General features: G+C 37.9%; 1 protein-coding gene across 2 annotated transcripts in view; it reads right to left on the reverse strand.

Annotated features, from left to right (window-relative positions):
- Positions 1-325: 325 nt before the first annotated feature.
- Positions 326-19,840, reverse strand: part of WDR25 (WD repeat domain 25) — a 63,508-nt gene continuing 43,993 nt past the window's right edge. For both annotated transcript variants that reach the window (XM_005483218.4, XM_026791129.2), the window contains exons 5-7: positions 7,546-7,716; positions 5,247-5,387; positions 326-4,863 (exon numbers count right to left, since the gene is read on the reverse strand). In XM_005483218.4, the coding sequence (XP_005483275.2) occupies positions 4,642-4,863; positions 5,247-5,387; positions 7,546-7,716 (534 nt within the window). In that variant the 3' untranslated portion in view covers positions 326-4,641. The remainder of the gene's footprint in view (positions 4,864-5,246; positions 5,388-7,545; positions 7,717-19,840) is intronic.

Consider the following 19,840-nt stretch of genomic DNA (forward strand, 5'->3'; position numbering starts at 1 on the left):
TCTGCACAGAGAGGTGAGTAATGAAGAGAGCAGTGAGAAATTTATCAAAGAAAGGGGAAATCACCAAAGACTCTTTGAAGCTCCTGAGGCTTACATTCATGTTTGCAAGTGGTAAGGCCCAAAGGAGTAAATGTGTAGCTTGTCTCACTTCTGAAATCACAGTATCTAACCTACAAGCATTTGGGGGAGTAGGGGATACTCTGAACTATCTCCAGTTTAGTCCCACCAGCTGGGACATAATAAATATGGTCTTAGAGCACATCTTTTCATTTAAATTCATTTGAAGGCAACTCAGTTTGCACACTCTGAGCTAAAGCACTGTAAGTGGCAATAACTCTGAGACTTGGTGGGTGAGGTTTCTTTGGTTTTGTTTTTTTTTTTCCACAAAATTGCACTCCTGACAAGGTAAACCTTGTAGCAACTGATATAGTAAAAAGGATCTGCAAGACAGTAGAGCAGTAATCAAAGGTAGAAAGAGAAGCAGACAGAGGAGAGGCTAAGAAAAGGGGAGACTCTCCAAAAATAATAAGCCTCATTAAAACTGGAAAACGGGCAAGAATGGAGTGCAGAGTGCTCTGGGATTTCTGCCTGCCTTTCTAATGACAGCTAAAATGAAAGCCTGAAAGTCTCAAGTCAGAGTGCAGTAAAAAGAAAAAGAGAAGATGAATGTAGTGTAAGCACACAGACTGCTATACCCTTAAATGCAGAAGACAAGGTGCTGAGACAAGGACAGAAAAAATGAAAATTAAATGGTGAGGATGCAAGCAGTGACTAGGAGGAGCTGGGATTCAGAGACTGAGATCAAGGCTAGCTGAAGAAAGAAGAGCAAATATTTTCAGTTGAGTGCAGGCCAAACCCTTATGTAAGGATAATGGGTAATTTGAGATCCCACAATTTTTTGATCTGCCTGCTTTGTTCTGTTCTGCCGTAGTATTGTACCTTTACATTTGCCTGTCCCCTACAGAACAAGCAATCCCATTGTAATGCCATACCTTATTTTTATGATGAAGCCAAGAGCTGAAATATAGTGACTCACCAACAGTATTTCAGCTGAGTGAACACATGATTCTAATAACTGTCTGCTAATTAGCAGGTTTTTGAGATAAAGACAGTTAAATAGCTTGCATCCTCTGACACCCCAAATTAATAATGCTCCAGTAGCAAATAATAAAGTGGTAGAGACTGCCATTATTACTTTTTGGTACAGTACAAAATAGATGAAAATTAATCTGGCTTGTTTATCTACACAGTCTAGACCATTTCAAAATGCTGGAAAACTCTGCCTTGGCTCTAACATATGATACCCTAGAGACCTTTATATAAATCTAAAAGAATTTCTCCTAAAGCAAGATGCAAACATTTATACATTAAAATTTTATGAATAAAATTAATTAACCAACAATTTATTACATTCTAAAAGCTTCATCTGACCATAATAATCCTTGTATGCAGCCCAAATAGTATTTGGTAATTGCAGAGTGATGGAATAATGTGGATATTTTTTGATTACAGTTCATTACATAAGATAACAAGGAAGAATTTGTGTTTGAATCATAATGAAAACTTAATTGACACCACTCTTCTGAAGTATTTTCAATGACTAAATTTCAGTCTGTGTCTTAATCAGTTTTATATTAGAAAGAGATTTTAACAAGATGATGCTGTGAAAACAATATCATTGCATGATAAAACCTTTGGATCTTCTAAGTAATTAAACTCCAGCCATCTTGGAAATCTGACACAAATGCAATTCTAACTTTAATATTCTTTAAGATTATACAGTTTCAAGTTTCTTTTATTTTCTGTACCACCTTTAATCAAATTTAAGGTTTTCCCTCCCTCTCCACCCCTCAAATAGTCTACAATTTATATCTGCAAGATAATTTCAGGAGGGATAAATTGTAGACACCAGAATCACACCTCAGTACACGAGTTAAACTTAAGCAACAACATGAGTAATCATACAAAATGCAGTTACTTTTCTTGGCAGTGATTCCCAAAGTCTGCTCCCTCAGGACCTTCCCTCTATCCAGATGTGCTCTCACTGAGGCTGAGTGTGCTCAGAGCTCACTCACATAGAGGGAAATGTTCACATCAGCTCAGGCCTCTTCCAAAAAACCATTTCTACCATGAGCTCACATGTATTTTAGGGCCTTTCTCAAGGCTGTACTTAACAAAATAACAGATAATCTCCCATGGAGACAGATACCAGGTTGTAACAGGAACAATTACAGTGCTGCCCATCATTCATATAAGACACACCTGGCTGCCCAAAGTTTTTAAGTGGTAACAGCACATTTTGAATTAAAACACCAGGAGGGAAGAACACAGAGCCACCCCCTTGGAAAATGCTGTGCAGTTGGGATCCAGCCTGCCTAGCAACAGGCAAGGGCTACTTCACTTCCAGCTGACCTCCTCCTGACTTTTATGAGGATCCCACAGCTTGAATTAGGAGTAACTCAAAACCACCAAACAAGTTTCTATTTAAAGGTACAGCTGGCTTCTGTACTAGAGGCACAGTGAAGAAAAGTGCAAACTCCAGGCTCCTGTTAAACAGCTCATTGCTGCACAAGGAAGCAAAAAATAAACGGCAATCTGGGAAACAAAGAAAAAGCTGCTTTTTCATTGCAAGACTCACTTAAATTTAATGCCCTATGTTAAAACCTGTCATAGCTGTTGGTAAGGTGATTAAAACCATGCAGCCATACAATCTTGGTCCAGACTTCAAACTGGACCCACAGCCTTGGTACAGGCTTATGTCTTACCACAGGCAATAAGGAACATAAACTACAAACCAATGGAGTACATTATGCTCATTAATAATTAAAATCTGCTGTTCACAAGGATGCTCTGAAAATTTTTCACTGAAAAACCTATTTTTACTGAGCATGCAAAAAAGTGGATAGAAACCCCTTGCATTTGTGCCAATATGAAAAATCAGAAAAATAAAAATGTGCTACAGAGAAGTTGCTACCATATCGAGTTTATGGATTCCATGATAGAGACAATTTACTCAGCACCATTATCCTGTTTATGTTAAAACACCTTTCCAGACTAACCAGACCAAAGACAAGACAAGCTTACAGCACTCACTACAAGAGAATACATATAAACGTTTATGTACAAGATAATACATATAAACATATGGAGTCATGATAGGATTACATATGGTTTATGTGATGCACAGACATATTATTTTTCATACATGTACACACACATACACATTAAATATTTTCTAGAACCAAGTAATACACTTGAAGGGAACACAAATTTAAAGTACAGTTACAAACAATCTCTATGTATGTAAATACATACTAATGGCCTAATTAAATTTATATCTGCTGAAGAATAGCCCAGCTCCTGTTTGAGTGCTGAAGAACTTCCCCTGCACTGAATAGCATGATGACAATTTCTGTGTCCAAGCAACATCAAGAACTATGGAGAAATGCATATGTGTTTGCAATAAATTAGAGTAATGTTAATTGTTTTCACCCCCAAGCATCAAATCCATTATAAGCTTGCGTACTATCTTGTCAAGAATAATAGGAGTAAACAAAGATAGCATGTATTTTTAAAAAATGTTTATTTCTTCCTTAAAAGTATTTATACATAGTTTCTTTCTCTTTTTACACAGTAATAAAAGTTTAAAACTCAAGTTTAAACACCAGGATTTCAAAACCACACGTGTATTGACTTCAAAATTAGGTTCAAGCCATCTGTCACACCTTTCCCTGGAACTCTCAGAAGGCATTTACAGTAAACTGAGCTGATAATAGACCTTCCATTTTCAGAAGAAGCAGTCCCACCTGCCCTGTGACCTTCCCCCTTCTTGTGCATGGAAGCTGTTTTGCCTTGAACCACAATATTACTTCTCTAACCCTACATTGATCAGGTCAGGGAGCTAAACCAGTTCAAAAAAGTGGGAAAAAACATTTCAGGAAGATGGAATAGGTATTCACTGATCTGAATATCATCATTTGTTAAATAGTGTGTCCTCAACTTTTGGTGAGGAAAAGAGGAAACAGTCTCCTCCTGACAGAAGAAGTTTAGATTGGATAATAGAAGAAACTTCTTCAGCCAAAGGGTTGTCAGGCATTGGAACAGGATGCCCAGGGAAGTGGTGGAATCACCATCCTTAGAGGTAGGTATTTAAAAGATTTGCAGATGTGGCACTGTGGGACATGGTTGAGTGGTGGACTTGGCTCTACTGGGTTAAAGCTTGGACTCAGTGATTTTAAAGTTCTTTTCCAACCTAAATGATTCTATGATTCTGTGATAAACTCTGGTCTAAGAAAGCTGCATTGAAAAGATGCATCAAAAGAACAATAATTTTCTTAAATTTAGGTGCTTGCTCAAAGCAGAATGGGACTTGATGAGCACAAGATTGACACAAAAGGGTTAAAAATTTGTCTCCAGGGTTGAGGGAGAGAGTAGGACCATTTCTTTGCTCAACAGCCAACCATAAAACCATCTTAACTGCATTATGAAAGCACAAACATAGAGGTCATAGAAGAAAAGACAACAGTCTCTCTCCTGCTTACAACACATCCCAACAGAATTTCACATTCCATACTCTGGCTTATTTCCTAAGCCTCTGACAGACTAACAGGAGAGAGACATCCTAAAAAGTAACTCTGGTTGTTATTGCCAGATCTTGATTTCTCCAGCCCAATCACATGTTGCAAGGAGTGATGGCAAGACTGGGTGAAATGTTGCACTCACACATGCTTCTTTATGTGCAGACAGCGTGCGAATAATCCTTGAAGTATGATAGTTGTAGAAAAACACTTTGCCATCTGAACTTCCTGTCACCAAAAGTGTTCCATCTGGAGAAAATTCACAGCCCACTGCAAATCCTTCCACCTGTGAAAAACAATAACAGAGTAACTCTTGATGCTGATTAGAAAAGTTCATTGAGGTACACTGAAAATTAATATAGTACAAAACCTGCATGTCTTTAAATAAATATACACTAAAGATTTCTCCAGGTCTTTACTGAGACACAGCTATAGCAAAAACTTTTCTAATCAAGACATTAAGCATTCATAAAGCCTTCTAATAACTATTTCATTCAGAGTGCATTTGATTCAAAATAGACTGGCACATGGGAAAGCAAATGAAGCCAATTAATATCTATCACTGATTTATAATAAAACACTATTAGCAGACATATTAAAAAGCAGAGGTGCTTTGCTATCAATCTTCCTTTTAAGTTTGGATACTGAGCTCCTGGTGAGGAAGGATACCTTGTGTCCTTCGTATCTTTTCTTTTTGTTGATTCTGTAGGGTCGCTGGGCAGAAAACAGAGCCAGGTAGTTCCCGTTGGTCTGAGCAACAAACACAGACTCCCTTGGGTGCAGGCTCAGACTGGGGCAAGTGTAACGCTCCTGAAAAGGATTTTAAAGAAAGTTTTGTTGTATCAAACAGATGAGTTCAAATGATTCAAGTTAGCTCTTGACATATTTGAGAGCCCATGAGGGACAAAGTAAGGACAAGTCATCTCCATTAATATATTATATAAAGATACTTAAATCACTACAAACCTTACATAACTACAAAGGCTAACTCAAACCTCTACCTTGTTTTCCTAGATATTCACCGAAATCCCCTATCCATCTGAGCCATAATTATACCACAGAACAGCTGCAGAAAGGTAATTCCAACCAGATGGCTCTCCATCATCAGCTTTTGCCAAAGGAAACCCAAAGTTTGGATGTCAAAGTGAATCTTCTTCTGCCATATCCCTTCCTCCACAGCCATACTGTGCTTTCCATGTTACTTTATACAGTTCTCAAATCCTCCATCCTCCCAATTCTGGCCAGACTGACAGGAACAGAAAACATCTGATTGAAACAGACACCTTTCCCCATCCCACTCTTACAAAAAAGAAGAAAAAAATAAAAGATCATTATTAGCCTCCTCATGACAGTGATGTGGGCTGCTGCTGGCTGCAAACTCCTAAATAACTGCAGTAATTAGTAAGACTTGGCTTTACCATACAGTTCCTATTTAAGGCTGAATTAAGATTACTTTCAAAACTCTGCATGGTGACTCCCTCAGAAATCAACTGCTCTCACAAGGCTTCCACCAGGTCCAAACCACTTCTAATTTCAGCCTGACCTAAAGATTGCTGAGTTTTGATGCCATGTGAGCTTTGGCTGTAGGATCCATCTGCATGTGAGGAACACCAGGATAACAGTGACCACGACACCATGGGCTGTGTGGTAGAGCAGGAAGAACATCAGATTGGTTTTGTTTTGTGATTTGGAAGTGAAGGGCTGGGAAGGAAGTTCTGGGTACTGTAAAGTATTGGGCACAGTGCAACTGTGTATTTCTGCAGAGAAACTGGGTCTGGAAGTGTGGGACTAGAAAGCACAACACAAGCTGCAGGAGCATGCTGCTGTCATGATGGGTATGTTGTAGTGATGGGTTATTTTAGAGCTGTTAACTAGTCATTTGTTAATGCAGACAAGCAATAGAACAAGTCCTGTTGCGATCTAATCCGTTTGGAGAGCTGTGGGTTTCACTCCCACTTCAAAGGTTTCAAAGGTGAAATTCAGAAAAGTGAAGCAGAATTTGCTAAGTCATCACCACATTTTGTTTATTCACAGTGCAGAAAGGTAGGGGTGGAGGGGGAGAAAGTCCATTTCAGAGACAGTGTAGTCATGTTTGTTTGTTTGTTTCTCCTTGATGCTGAATCTTTCTGGTCTGTAATTTATATATTCACAGGTTTGGTTTTTTTCCTTTCCTATTGTCTATCCAAGGTATTGATAGATCCAGTAGAGTACAAAGGCACAATTCTGGAAATTAAACACTAAAAAAATCCCATTAAATCATCAACTATGTGCTCTTGTCAGCAGAGTACTGCTCATTTCAGCCAAAAAGCATCCATATACAATCCAATCATATTATATTACATAGGATATTAGACTTGGGTATTCAAAAAAGACTCAGAGAGTTGAAATTTTCTATTAACTGCCTTGGTAATCTCCTTTGAAGCTGTCAGCCTTTCTAGACAATTTAGTCCATTAAATGTCTTGCTTGGTTAGATGACTGAGAAATACTGCACCTGCACTGATAAATGCAAATTTTGCCTCTGTGATTAGTCTGTATTAGGTATCTATATGCACATATCAGGTTGCTATTACTTTGTGAATATTAAACTCCATTTGTCAATAGCCCTCAGAGCAGCTGATGACAAATGTATGAAAAAGTGTGGGAAAAGAAACATTGCACTACAGCAGCTACTGCCATGCACCACTGGCAAACCACAATGACACTGCAGAGTCCTTGCCTAAATATAGCTTAGATGTCAATGAATTAGCACTGATATGTAAATATTTTAAACACAAGGAGACCTCTCAGCCTTCAAGGTTATTTTTTAATAACAACTAAGTATTAATTGTGAAAACAAAGAAAGTCATCAACTTACATGAAAGGCATCTTCTACATCACAAGATCTTCTTGAAAATCAAATGCTTTTTTTACTCCACTGACAAATATGAAATATTAAATCATGACCCCAACAACAATAGTTGATCTTACATGAAAGATCTGATTGGAGATTTTTGCAGCACTCTGGAAGTCCCACGCAACGATGGTGCGATCGGCCGAGTCCCGGCTCACGGCGTCTGTGCTGGTAAGAAATTCTCTTCCTTCTGGGAGGAAGAGGATATCCAAAGTCTGTTGCACTGCAGCTTTGTACACTCTCAACACCTAGTGGACAAAAGAGTTTGATTTTTTTTGGCAGATTCAAACATGACAACCTATGCTTTCCCTCTTTGTATAAATAATTATCTCCATTAAATTATCTATTATTTTTAAACATCAAAAGATAACTTGTTGTCATTATAGTGCAAGAGTTCTAGTGTCACTATACTGCAAGGGTTCCATATTGCTGGAGCTTCACACCTCCTTGATGTTTCTTGTGGGCAGCTCCTCCAGGCACTGACTCTTCCTTGTCCTTACAGCAGCCAATTGACTCCAACTCCCTCAGCCAACCAATCCACTCTTTTATAACACTCTTCTTGTTGGTTACAGCTGCAGCCTGTTAACATCAGGCCTGCTCCTAATCCTTAATAATTAACTCAGCTGCAACTCTTTAGGGGGTAAGATTACACCACCTTTATTTACTTGTTCTATCTCCCTACAGTAACTCATTTTAAAATGTTGACATACTAGTGTTTTTCAATAGCTTGGCCAATGAATATAAAGAATCAATATACAGGAAAATTAAATTATATATTTTTAAAAGCATCAGGTTGTACAATTTCTGTGTTATGTTTATATATACATAAGAGTCTGTTGTAAATTACCAAGGAATTAGAGTAAGATCCAGAAAGAGCTTCAGACAACACAATGTGAAGCTGGGTCTACACAAACTCCCTTTCACACTGTGAACTCTTCTAGAGTCCCTAGAAGAAGCAAAAGAATCCTTGGCAGCAAGCTGTCCAACTCAGTGAGCCAGGGTTAAAATGAAGGACTCAGGGAGTTTGGGGTGTCCCAAGTGGCGACGCTAAACACATCACGGCAACCCCTGGGGACAAGCCAGGCCAACTAGAGCAGCAACAAACGTTCCTTAGCTGCCTCCCAAGATGAAAACCAGCAGAGCAACCACCTCAGGTGTCTACACACCAACACACACAGCCTGGGAGCAACCAGGAGGAGCTGGAGCTATGTGCCCAGCCAGAAAGTGAAAGGGACCTGAGGATCATCATGGACAACATGCTCAACACGAGGGAACAGCCAAGAAATCCAGCTGGGTGCTGGGGCACACCAACAAGGCCATCACTAGCAGTGATTGTCATTGTCCCACTCTCATCAGCTCTTTTAAAGTCACACCTGGCACATTGTGTTCAATATTGCCCATGCTATACAAAAGACATGTAAGCTGAAGAAAGAAGGGCAGTGAAGATGCTCAAAAGACTGGGAAGCTGCTACATAAGGAAAGGCAGGAAGACCTGAGCTTGCTCAGCCTTGAGAAAAAAAGGTTTAGAGGAGACCAAGTTCCAGTATTTAAAGGGTGGCTGCAAAGGTGATGCAAACTCCCTTCTTAAATAGAGTTGTGTGGAACACAGGAGGAGTAATTGGTGCAAGTTTCACCTGGGGAGATTTTGATTGTACAGAAAAAGTGGGTTAGATCCATGCAGAAATGGGTATCAGCCACAGGATTCTGAATATTTTAACAGCCTGTAAGCTGGATCTTAAAAAGTAAGAGATTTTTAATTATTCTAAGGAACACATGAACAGTTTGAATGTCCTTTCTTTCCATCTTTCTTCATGAAATTCTGTATCTATGTTGTCTAATTTGAATTTTGCAAATCAATACTTTTGCTTTCTTTTTTCTCTGATTGCCTCCAGTGAAGAGAAACTTCAAGGCAAGTGGCCAGATCAAAGCAAACCATCTCTCTGAATATGGTGATCCTTGAAACTAGGACATGGGAAGACTCCTAGTTATTAATATCTGAATCTCTCTCTCCAAGACAGCTAAAAACATAGCTGCCTGCACTTCCAAAGTGTATTCAGAGGTTAGTCCTTCTTCTAATGTCACTAGAATACCAATAGAGTGGAGAAAGTGCTTGAATAATTATCCTGGAATGACTTCCAACTTTGTGAGGCATTTCAGTGCCTACCTGATACCCCTTACAGACCCAGTGACTACTGACTTCAGGGCCCAGACCATTTGCAGATACATTTTTTTAAATAACCACCAAACAATTTTCAGGTGTCACAGCGAAATATCCTAAATTATACCCCTATTTTACACTTTCACCACTAAAAGAAAAATCATGTCAACTACCAAACACAGCATGATAACTTCTTGATTTCTAGCCTCAAACTCTAAAATCTATGGCTGTTGGGGAAATGTTCAGAAAGCTGATCCTGCGTTAGGGTGTATCTACTCGTGGATGTACTGAGGTCCCTTCCAGCTCTGCTTCCTGTGATCTCAGCATGTAGAAGGATGGCAGCACAGCTGCTCCAGTCGCTTTTCACAGGTTTTGTGAAATACACAGTTTAGACACATCATGTTTGCATTTGATGAAGAGCCTTAGCCATGCAAGCACCCTACACACCCTGTAATAACAGCAACAAGATGCAAACCTGCACACTCAAAAACTTGCACATTTCTCAGCAATCTGCCTGCTTTTTTAAGATAGTGAATATACAAATGTGCTTCTTACTCTCATCAGATTTTACAGCCTCAGAATCTGCATAATATACAAAGCAATTAAACTTTGCAAAGCCAAAAGGGATATTTCCATATTTATATCCTCCACTTTCTCTATGGAGAAATCACCATGCATACTTCTGCACAAAGTTATAAAAGGAAGTCTATAGTTCATTAGTAAAGTAGAAAATGAAGCTATTTTGTAGAAGCAAAAATGAAAACTAAAACCCCAAACTGAAAAAAAAAAAAAAAAAAAAACCCAGAAAATATAATAGCTGCCTGGAATGAGATATGGAAAACCATACAGAAACCTGACAGCTGTAGGAGCTGCAGGAGAAAAATGAAGTCAAATTGAGGGGAGTGGACACAAAAGGCAGAACCCCCCTGACAGACTGAGGAGGCAGCCCCTTAGCAGCAGGAATCTTCTCAGAAGTGACAAGTCCAACCAGAGAGTCAGCAGGAGCAAGAGCATGGAGCAGCACAAGTGTAAAAACAGGGACAAAGAGCCAGAAACAAAGGCCAGTTAGTGCTGGGAGATGAAGAACAACAAAATAAAGCAATAAATGACAACAAACTTCCAAATGGATATTCATGGTAGTGATTTTTAATATTTTCTTATTTTAAAGGTGAAAATCACAGACATATTGTTTACATCATCATAATCTAAAAAAAGTCCCAAACTTGTGAAATGTGGGCACATATCCAGCCATATGTTGTGTCCAGTATTGTAAAGGGTTTAGGCTTTGGATTTGCTTTTAACAGTTTTTGGAGCAACAGACACCTCTTGGTACAGAAAAAGAAGATACTGTGAAGTTTTGGTAATGTGCAAATACTTTTAATTTTTGCTGAAAACCTGTTGGGCTCTTACAAAAACTGCTACTATCAATTTAAACCTTCACCACTATTCATTAAACAATATTTGTTTGTCTGTTATTTAATGGAATATTTAACTAAATTACCTGTGTACCTTACCTTTGCAACAGGAAACTGCCTATCAAAATAAGCACAAAATACCTTCATTTTCTATATGTTTGTTATATACCTCAGAAAAACTATGCTATTTTATCTTCAAACCACACAGTAGGAATGACTTAGGGAACAGTAAATTAACACTGAATAGCAGCTGGGAACTTGATATACATAGTATTTCAACTGCCCCATAAAGACAGCTTTCAAAAATAACTAATTGCAACATCCCTGCTCAGGAAAGTACTCATAATTAATCCTGCTTTGTGCTACCTTAAGCAATTAATTCATGACATGCTTGAGGAACTTGTCTGGGGAAAGCACAGGTTTGCCTACCCTGCTGGCTTTAGTTTGTTAATAACAACTTCTGCTCTTTTCCTACTTGCAGATTTATCACCTACCAGCACTGGAAAACCACAGTTCACTTCTTCAATCTAAGAATTTTATGGACATAAAACAGTTCATTTCAAACAAAAGCCTAGTCATTTCTGGTGTCAACACAATCCAGTAACAAAACTTCTTCAATAAGGCAGGAGCTCATGGCTGCAGGAATTCGAAAAGAAAGGCAATTTAAGCAAATTAAATCAGTTTCAAACAGATTCTTATGGTTCTGGTGATTTGAAAAGCAAGCTGTGATGCTGAATTCAAGGCATGTATTTCAGATGGGTGTTCTGTAATACTTTTCTCCATTAAGCACATACCATGCACATACTGGCATTCTGACAAGAAATCTCAGACTCCACATGAGCAATCCAGAAGCTGCTATTTGCCCCAAGCCTGTGCTGGCCACTTGTATGCTGTGTGCAATGCACTTTACAAAAAACACCTCAAATTGTATGCTAGTGATGAGAAAGAAATGTCCTTTTATATCCATTGTCCTGGGCCATCAGGAGAGGAGGTCCCAAAACAAATCTAACAGGACTACAGGCAATATGGCTGGTCATCAGAAAACCCCCTTTTCACTGAGATCCATGGCTTCCAACCTGTAAAATGTGGCATATTTTTTCTTTCTTTTCTTGTCCTATCTTTTTAGATTGTGTGATTTGGCACGGACCTGCCTCTTCCTACTGACATGCTGGATTATTAGTTCAATGGGAGAATGATTAAATTTCCCCTGTGAAACAGTACTACACCATTAACAGTAACAAAAAGTACATCCTAACTTAAAGAAAAGCTTACTCTTTCACAAAATAGAAGGGGCTTTTATCTATTGTAGTGCAAACCATTTGTGTCAATCTATTGTATTTCTCTTCAGGCAGTTAAAAAACACTATTTTTCTTTACTCTAATTTTTTTCCCATTTGTAACTGCCCAGTTTTCAGAAATAAAGCTCAATATTATCAACAGATCTTGAGAATAATTAAAAGCAAAGAATGACTTTTTAAGATGAAGAAGTGGTTAACTTTAATCTGATATTAATCTCTAAGATTTCTGATTTGAACAATGTACACTGGCTTTTTTAAAGTCAATTTTAGACCACTTGAAAAGACACAAGAATCTTGTGATGGAAATCATCAATCATTTATAAGAAAAGAAATTATTTTCCCATCATATTGTTTAATTTAAACTTATCTCCCCATCTCAAATAGGATAAGAAGTGAAATCCACATATAAGAAAGATACAGAATGGCTTTTTGTGAGGAACTCATAGAAAGTTTTTAGTACAAAAACAAGGAATTCTTAGTACAGAAATTAGATGACTGAGGGGAATCCAAAAGAATTGCAAATAAAGTCTGAGCAGCATGGAGAAGGAGAGTGGTTTCCTCCATTATAAGACTTTAGACAGTAAATGAGCAGCAGGCAGCTTCAAAATGCACAGAACGAGATGCTTCTTCAAACACTACATATTTAAACTGAGTTCCTTGCTAAAGGAAATTGCAGATGTAAAAAGATTAAGAAAACCAATTCCAGAGTGTGAAAACTCAAAGACAAAGAGGCAGGAATCCCCCAGACTGTAAGTTAGAGAGGCCTAGGTAACCATTGCAGGGAATTGTGATACAGATGTTTGCTGTGCTTTTCTATTCTTGCTCTTCCAAAGTGCATTGGTCACTGCTGGGGGTGTAAAACGTGCCTAGAAATTGACTGAAACTGCAACAGCCACTCCCTGACATACCTCTCACGTGAGCACTCCCACTCCAAAAGAAGGAATCCTTTGTTCCTGGCTCATTTCAGTCCCTCTGGCAGCAGAGGAGTGATGTCCTGCTCTGACAGGTATGGGATTTTCATCTGCAATGCCACCAAATGAGGCTCCCAAATAAACACAGCAGACTGCTCACCTGTGCCACAGACACATAACACGTGCCTTCCACTCAGAAAGGACCCTGAACGTTAACAATTAAAATCAAATGTCATTGTGCAAGTGCAAATACACCCCCACCACATTTCTTTGAACATTTGACCATGGATTCAAGAAGGATTTCTCTGAGAAGAATAACTTGAGTTTTCTAAAGCACTGCATAAATCATCTTATTTTAATTACCTTGTTCTTCCTAATACCACCAGTACATGACAATGTATTGGCTGTTTCTATAGAAACCAGAAGTGCAAGCAGCTCCACCAGCTTCTACAGCCTTTTCTCATATTTATATGCTATCCAGAGACAAATTCATTAGGGTCTCCTAAATACATGCTACTTAAAATGACTGCATCTCATCTGAAAGAAATTGCAATAGAATGTTTCCAAGGAAACAAATGCAGTGCATTTGCACCTATTAATTTTTTTAACTGTGCTTTAACAGCTTGGGCTTATTTCTTTATAAACTCAAGTATGGAGAAATAGCTCACCAAAATAAAAAGCATCTCTTCAATTTTTTTCTTTTTAAGCATAAAGTTGTAGATGATAGTTGCAATTTTGTAGCTAAGTATTCTTCAGAGTAATAAAGATGGGGGAGGAAAAAAAACCTGTTGTTGCTCTGCCTTGAACTTTGCTGTTAATAAAAATTTTACAGTTCGTTTCAAGACATTTTAAAAGCTTCAAATAGGAGCTTCCATCATTTTTTGCTAGTTAATTTGTTCTATATCTTATAAGATCTCAATTTTTAAAATGGGAAATTCTGTGTAAATCTTCAAATCTATATTTTCCTTAAATTTGCCTTGACTTTTCACTAATCTTTTTTCAAACTTTCCATGATAAAATTTTGTTATTAATTCCAAATGGTTGAACCTTTCTATTTCTTTTTCAATTTCTAGTAAGTTGTTGCCATTTTTCCTGTGTAATATTCTATTCTTTTTTTTAATTGATTGTGCTAGCACAAGACTTTCTGCAACAAACATTTTCCAAAAATAAAATAACATATTTTGTCTCCATTTAGTGTCATGCCTGAAGCACTTCATTAAATTTCTCCAAGCCAGTTTCCTTTTTTAAGACATCCCTCTTAGTTACTTTTCTCATTATACAGTACCTAGGTTAATTCCTGCATTCCCCAGCTTCTCTTATTGCTCTATTCAAGTCCAGCATCATAAAGTGACATCAAGTAAACTTCACACAATCAACCTTCCCTTAAATACATGATATTTTAAAATATATTATATTTTTAAATATCTTTCGATATCTGTAACTAATTTTTTATTCAAAGTCTGTTCTCTGGCTGTCCAGTCATATTTTACTGGGTCTCCTCAACCTGATGCCCTTCCTCTCTTTCCCTCCTTGTTGAACATAATCAGTGGATTTGCATTTAAGAGGTCTAAGAGCTTCAAATAATGCTTTAGGATCAGAGCCACAGCCCTGCCACCTTCCACTTATTCCCTCTGCAGATTATGTGTGGTGCTTCATCAGGACTTGCTGTTCTGGCAGTGATCACAAATAGCTCTTGCCAAAGCTCCAACAAACCTCACCAGCTCGTGACACTGGGCACGTGAGCATCAACAGACAAGAGATCAGAGAGAGATTTCATCCAACAGCTGGGTAAATTATTCCTCTAGTTTTAATAAAGTCCAAAAAAATGTTGTTAGTGATCTCCACTTTTAAAGTCCCCCACATTTCTGTATGGACACAGTAAGGAACCAGCTCCTGAATGCTTACAAAACATTAAGTTGCATCAAAGCAGAATACAAATAAAAGGTAAAATATGCAAATCGCAAAAATAGTTAAATAGATACATTTAGAAACTTTAATGAGTACATTCAGATGTTAGCTTTGATTGCTGTACATCCTTTCACCAGAGCTAAGCAAACCTTGCTGACACATGTAAATACATTGTTCAATGCAGTTTGACCATTCACCATATAATGAACTTTAGCTCCTTTAAAAGCATTACCAGTTTTAGACAGCTACAGCAGTAGTCTTCCTCTGATAGTACATGTGTAAGCTTAGAAACCCAAATTAAAAAGCAAAAACCCCATCTGTAGTCATATTTACATTAATGAACACAATAAGGTCCATATTTCTGGGTTAAAGGATACAAGTCTCAATCTTTTCTTCTTTTTGGTATTTCAATGAATACTAAAATTTCAGGTAGAATAAGTGGTTGGAATAGATACTGTATCCTGTCTGAAAAGCTAATGTAGATCAGCCAAAATGAAGGGTGACTGTGCTGGCTTGTGCTGAACATCTTACAAAATTCTTCCACGGCTCAGAGTAAGGAAATACTTCCAAAATACATAACTACTTTAAGGTCTTGGGGTTATTGCACATTTGTTTTTGCAGGGTTTTATGGGGTTTATCTAAGTTCAGCTCCAAGGTCCAAAGGTCCCATGGGGGCTGTTCAATGTGATGCTCCCTCCTTGGCTGACACTGCAGATTGTTTTATATTTTAAAACACAGCACCTCACTTCCAGGTTTTTTGGTCTTTTCATAAAACCTCTATAAACATTCTCCAAATTTTTCAAAAGTTTAATCAATCTGTTATACAATAATATAAAATCTCCAGAATAATCTCTTTACCAGAGAGACAAAACTGGGTTTAACACAAACAGAAAGCAATACCACTATAATAAATCTCCACAGGCTATTCAGCTGCCTTTTCTATTTTTTTTTTCAGGCTTTGATTACTTTTGTCTCTAATTTTGAGATGCTGTATACTTTACATTTCACTGAGAGGTTAATAAGCTGTCCCATTCATTCATTTATCTGAAGTATATTGTTTAGCTTTATCTTAAAGGTTTAAACTCCCTTATTGTTCTTTCATTCTTTGTCTTGCTTAATACCCAATGCTACACTTGAAATTATTTTGCCTATTTGCTCAACAGAACAAGGATAGCAATAAGTATCTTTCAACTTACCCCTTTCTTTTTTTTTTTTTTTAATATCTGCCTCTCTAATTAATGGCCTACTGCACATTTCTGTCATGTTTTAAACCCAACCAGCAACTAAGGACCACACAGCCACTCACCCACTTCCCCTGTACCATGAGTGAACTGTCAAAATTAATTGAAAAGATTCTTTTGTACACATCAGCAAGGTTTATATTGTGTAGAGCAGGGATGCTATTAGCTCCCCTAAAATTTTTCAGTGTTTTAGTAGCCGAGAGGATGCCTCAAACCAACTTGGTACATTTTCTCCGAGACTTGCAAATCCAGTTTTTGTACCACACTCAAATCATGAATAAATATGAGTAATTAATGCTCACAAATTCATGGTCCTGGTCAGAAGTACTAATTTTGAAAAATACCAATATGAGCTATTCTATGTCATTTTCCATCAGCAGAAAGCATCAATGTGGCACACTGCCATAAAGCAGCTCATTTAAACTACTGCATGTTTGTGTAATTGGACACCATTTTTGCAACTTCTCATTCTCTCTCTTTCTGTTATGCTTAATGTTTTGCTCTAAATTTCCAGGAAAAAATCCCCTTATTTCCTGATAAAATAATCATTTTGCCTCACAGATAATTTTAAGTTGTGCAAGAGGATTGCTTGTTAAAACACAGATGCACATCCTAAAGAATGACCCCTGAAATTGAATTACCAGCACATGCTGAAATTGAGTTTTCAGTGTGCAATGAATAACAAAATTCATTTGTTCATTTGTTTCCTGATTTAGGGTGTTGTCTCTATTGACAAAATATGCTGCAAAGCCTGAAAAGGCTATCAGGAGTGTGATGATAGGAACAAAAGGAATCATTAGTTCACCCACACATCATTCCAAACTGAATGACAGATTAACACTCTTGAAAAGAACAGGCAAAACAGGAAAATCTTGTAATTAATTAGGATGAAAGAACGTGAAAGATAGAAAGGTTATTTGTGTCAAAATTGAAACAAAAGTGGCATGAGGTCTCAGACATCTATTTCAGTTACGAGAAAATGGCACTTATTAGAACAGGACAAATTTCAAAATATTGGCTAGGACACTCTCCAGTTTTAATTATGGCTATCACTGTGTAAGATGGAAAAGATATGTGAATAAGGATAGCAATATAAACTGAAAGCAGGAATACCTGAAGAATCCATTGAAAACCCCCAAAACTAGGAAGTGGCAGACATGACACATTGATGACACTGATAATTCATGCCTAACCAACATTTCCTTCAATACCTAAGAGTTTGAAATGTAACTACAATATTTTGCAGTGATGATGTACAGGTGAGACTAACCTCTACCCCAGATGTTTGTCTGCTCCTCCTTACTGCCTCCTTTTTTGGGCGCTACCCCTCTCTGTTTGCCTTCTCCCTGTTGCAGCTACACTGTTCATTGGTGAAGGACTTGCTTCTTCTCTCCTGCCAGTTTTCAGAAACAGTTTCACTGAGAACACTTTCCAGTCCACAGAGATGCACATATTTCTGTAGGAGGCACCTTCTGCAGAACATCAGCCTGAGGTGGCTGGCAATATTTGGGAATCACAGCCTGGGATGCTGGTGGTGCTTTGATGGCTCTGTCCCGGTCAAGCATCGCATGCTCCTCTTCACAAGGAACTGCTTTCTGAATCTACCTTTATGCAGGACTGATCTTTAATCAGGTTTGCCAGAAATATCAACTGACAGTTCAGCTGTGGTTAAACTGAGGCACCATCAGAATTTAAAACCTTAAAGGAAGGAGCTGCTTTAAGAGACAAACACATTTATTGTCATCTTTGCTTGGAATACAGTACTGTTTGATACCTTGTCTGGTACCAAGGGAAAGCATTACTGAAACTCTGACAATTCACAAGGGGGGGCAAAGGGCCAAGAACAGCATTTTTCAAGCCATTTGTCTTGGTGACACTATAACACTGTTCAAAGATAAAACTACTGCAGATTGGCAGAGATACTGACAACAGAAGAGTAGCAGACTCAGGAGACAACTCAAAACCAATCTATCTAGCACAAGCACTAACATCTGTTCTCTAGCCCCTTAGCTCTACTTGAGTTAATGCCAATTTTGCAGTCTTCAGATCTTGTCATCAAAATCACTGGTACCAGAATTGCTGAAAAAAAGTTTTACTCAAGTATAAGCCTTGGATTATAAATATCCATTGTAAACAAATCTTCTCTCTCCTTGAAACTGAAGTGCCTTCTCCATTATCAGTATTGGAGATTGTGTCCTACCACCTGTGATATATTTCTAACATATTCCTCCACAACCATACACAACATGAGCACTGCCCAGACAGGCACATTTTGCAACATGTGACTTCAGGCATTTGTTGCTGTAGAACAGAATCAGTTATCATTTTCTCTGAAAAGACTGGGCACTCTAGACACACACAAGCTGAAGGCATTGCCAGTTTTGGCATGACCATGCTCATCAATCACAATTGACTTCAAATCTAGAGAAAAATCATCTTCACAGATTCTCATAGATGGTTGCTCAAAGATAGGCACAGGTGCAAAATCCATCATAAAGAAATGACATAGGGTGAAAGAATGTCTCTGGCTTTATCTACAGCCAGACTATCACTTGACTTTTGTATAACTACAGTATCATTTCCAGAAAAGATTATTGGACCAAGTCAGAAAATCTCTGAAAGACTGTTTTGTCACATACATCTGCCATCTTCTTCTGGACTACAATCAAAGACCTCAAATTTGACATAACAACCAACAATATTTAAGCCTTAAAAAGATGACACTCATTTAGTTGCTGAAGCACCTTTAAAGGCAGTTCAGCATACCATGACAACAGTGGGTTCTCTATGTTAAAAAGGACATTGAAGGATTCAATTACAGACTGCACCTCCTCCCCACAATTAAGTTCTACTGAGAGAATCTCAAGAAAGCAAAACTGTATTTGCTATATCATTTCCATGCTGTGAAACCACTGATCCTTCTCTTCAGGAGTAAAGACTTCTATTAGTCCTACTTCTTCAGTTCCCTGCCAGGAGGAACAGTGAAAATGGAAAATCTAATTTCATTTTTTAAAAAGTTACATAGGCATTTTTTATTAAATGCGCTTATATTTTTGCTAATTTAAAACTAGAACCATCTTCCTTCACATCCCTATGAAGTAAAACTAGCCATCATACAAGTAGATGGATGCAATGAATCCCATCCACTTTTACACAGGTTTTCATACTAACACTGTAACTCTGAAACTCACAGTAATTTTATTTTCAGAGTAGCCTCAGATGTGGCAGTCTCAATATGTATTTACTAATGTTTTTCTTTTAAGAACTTATTCATGTGGTAGAGATCCTACATAATTAAATGCTTTCCTCAAACATCAGTGACAAATGCAACTGCAGCACAGGAACTTGGTTGTTAATTGCACAAGAATACTCTGTTTCCTCAACAGAGCAACTCCCACAATGATTTCAGAGCTCTCCTGTAGAGCCCTCATACCTGAAATGC

The sequence above is a fragment of the Zonotrichia albicollis genome, chromosome 6, assembly GCF_047830755.1.
Source record: "Zonotrichia albicollis isolate bZonAlb1 chromosome 6, bZonAlb1.hap1, whole genome shotgun sequence".
Classification (NCBI taxonomy): domain Eukaryota; kingdom Metazoa; phylum Chordata; class Aves; order Passeriformes; family Passerellidae; genus Zonotrichia; species Zonotrichia albicollis.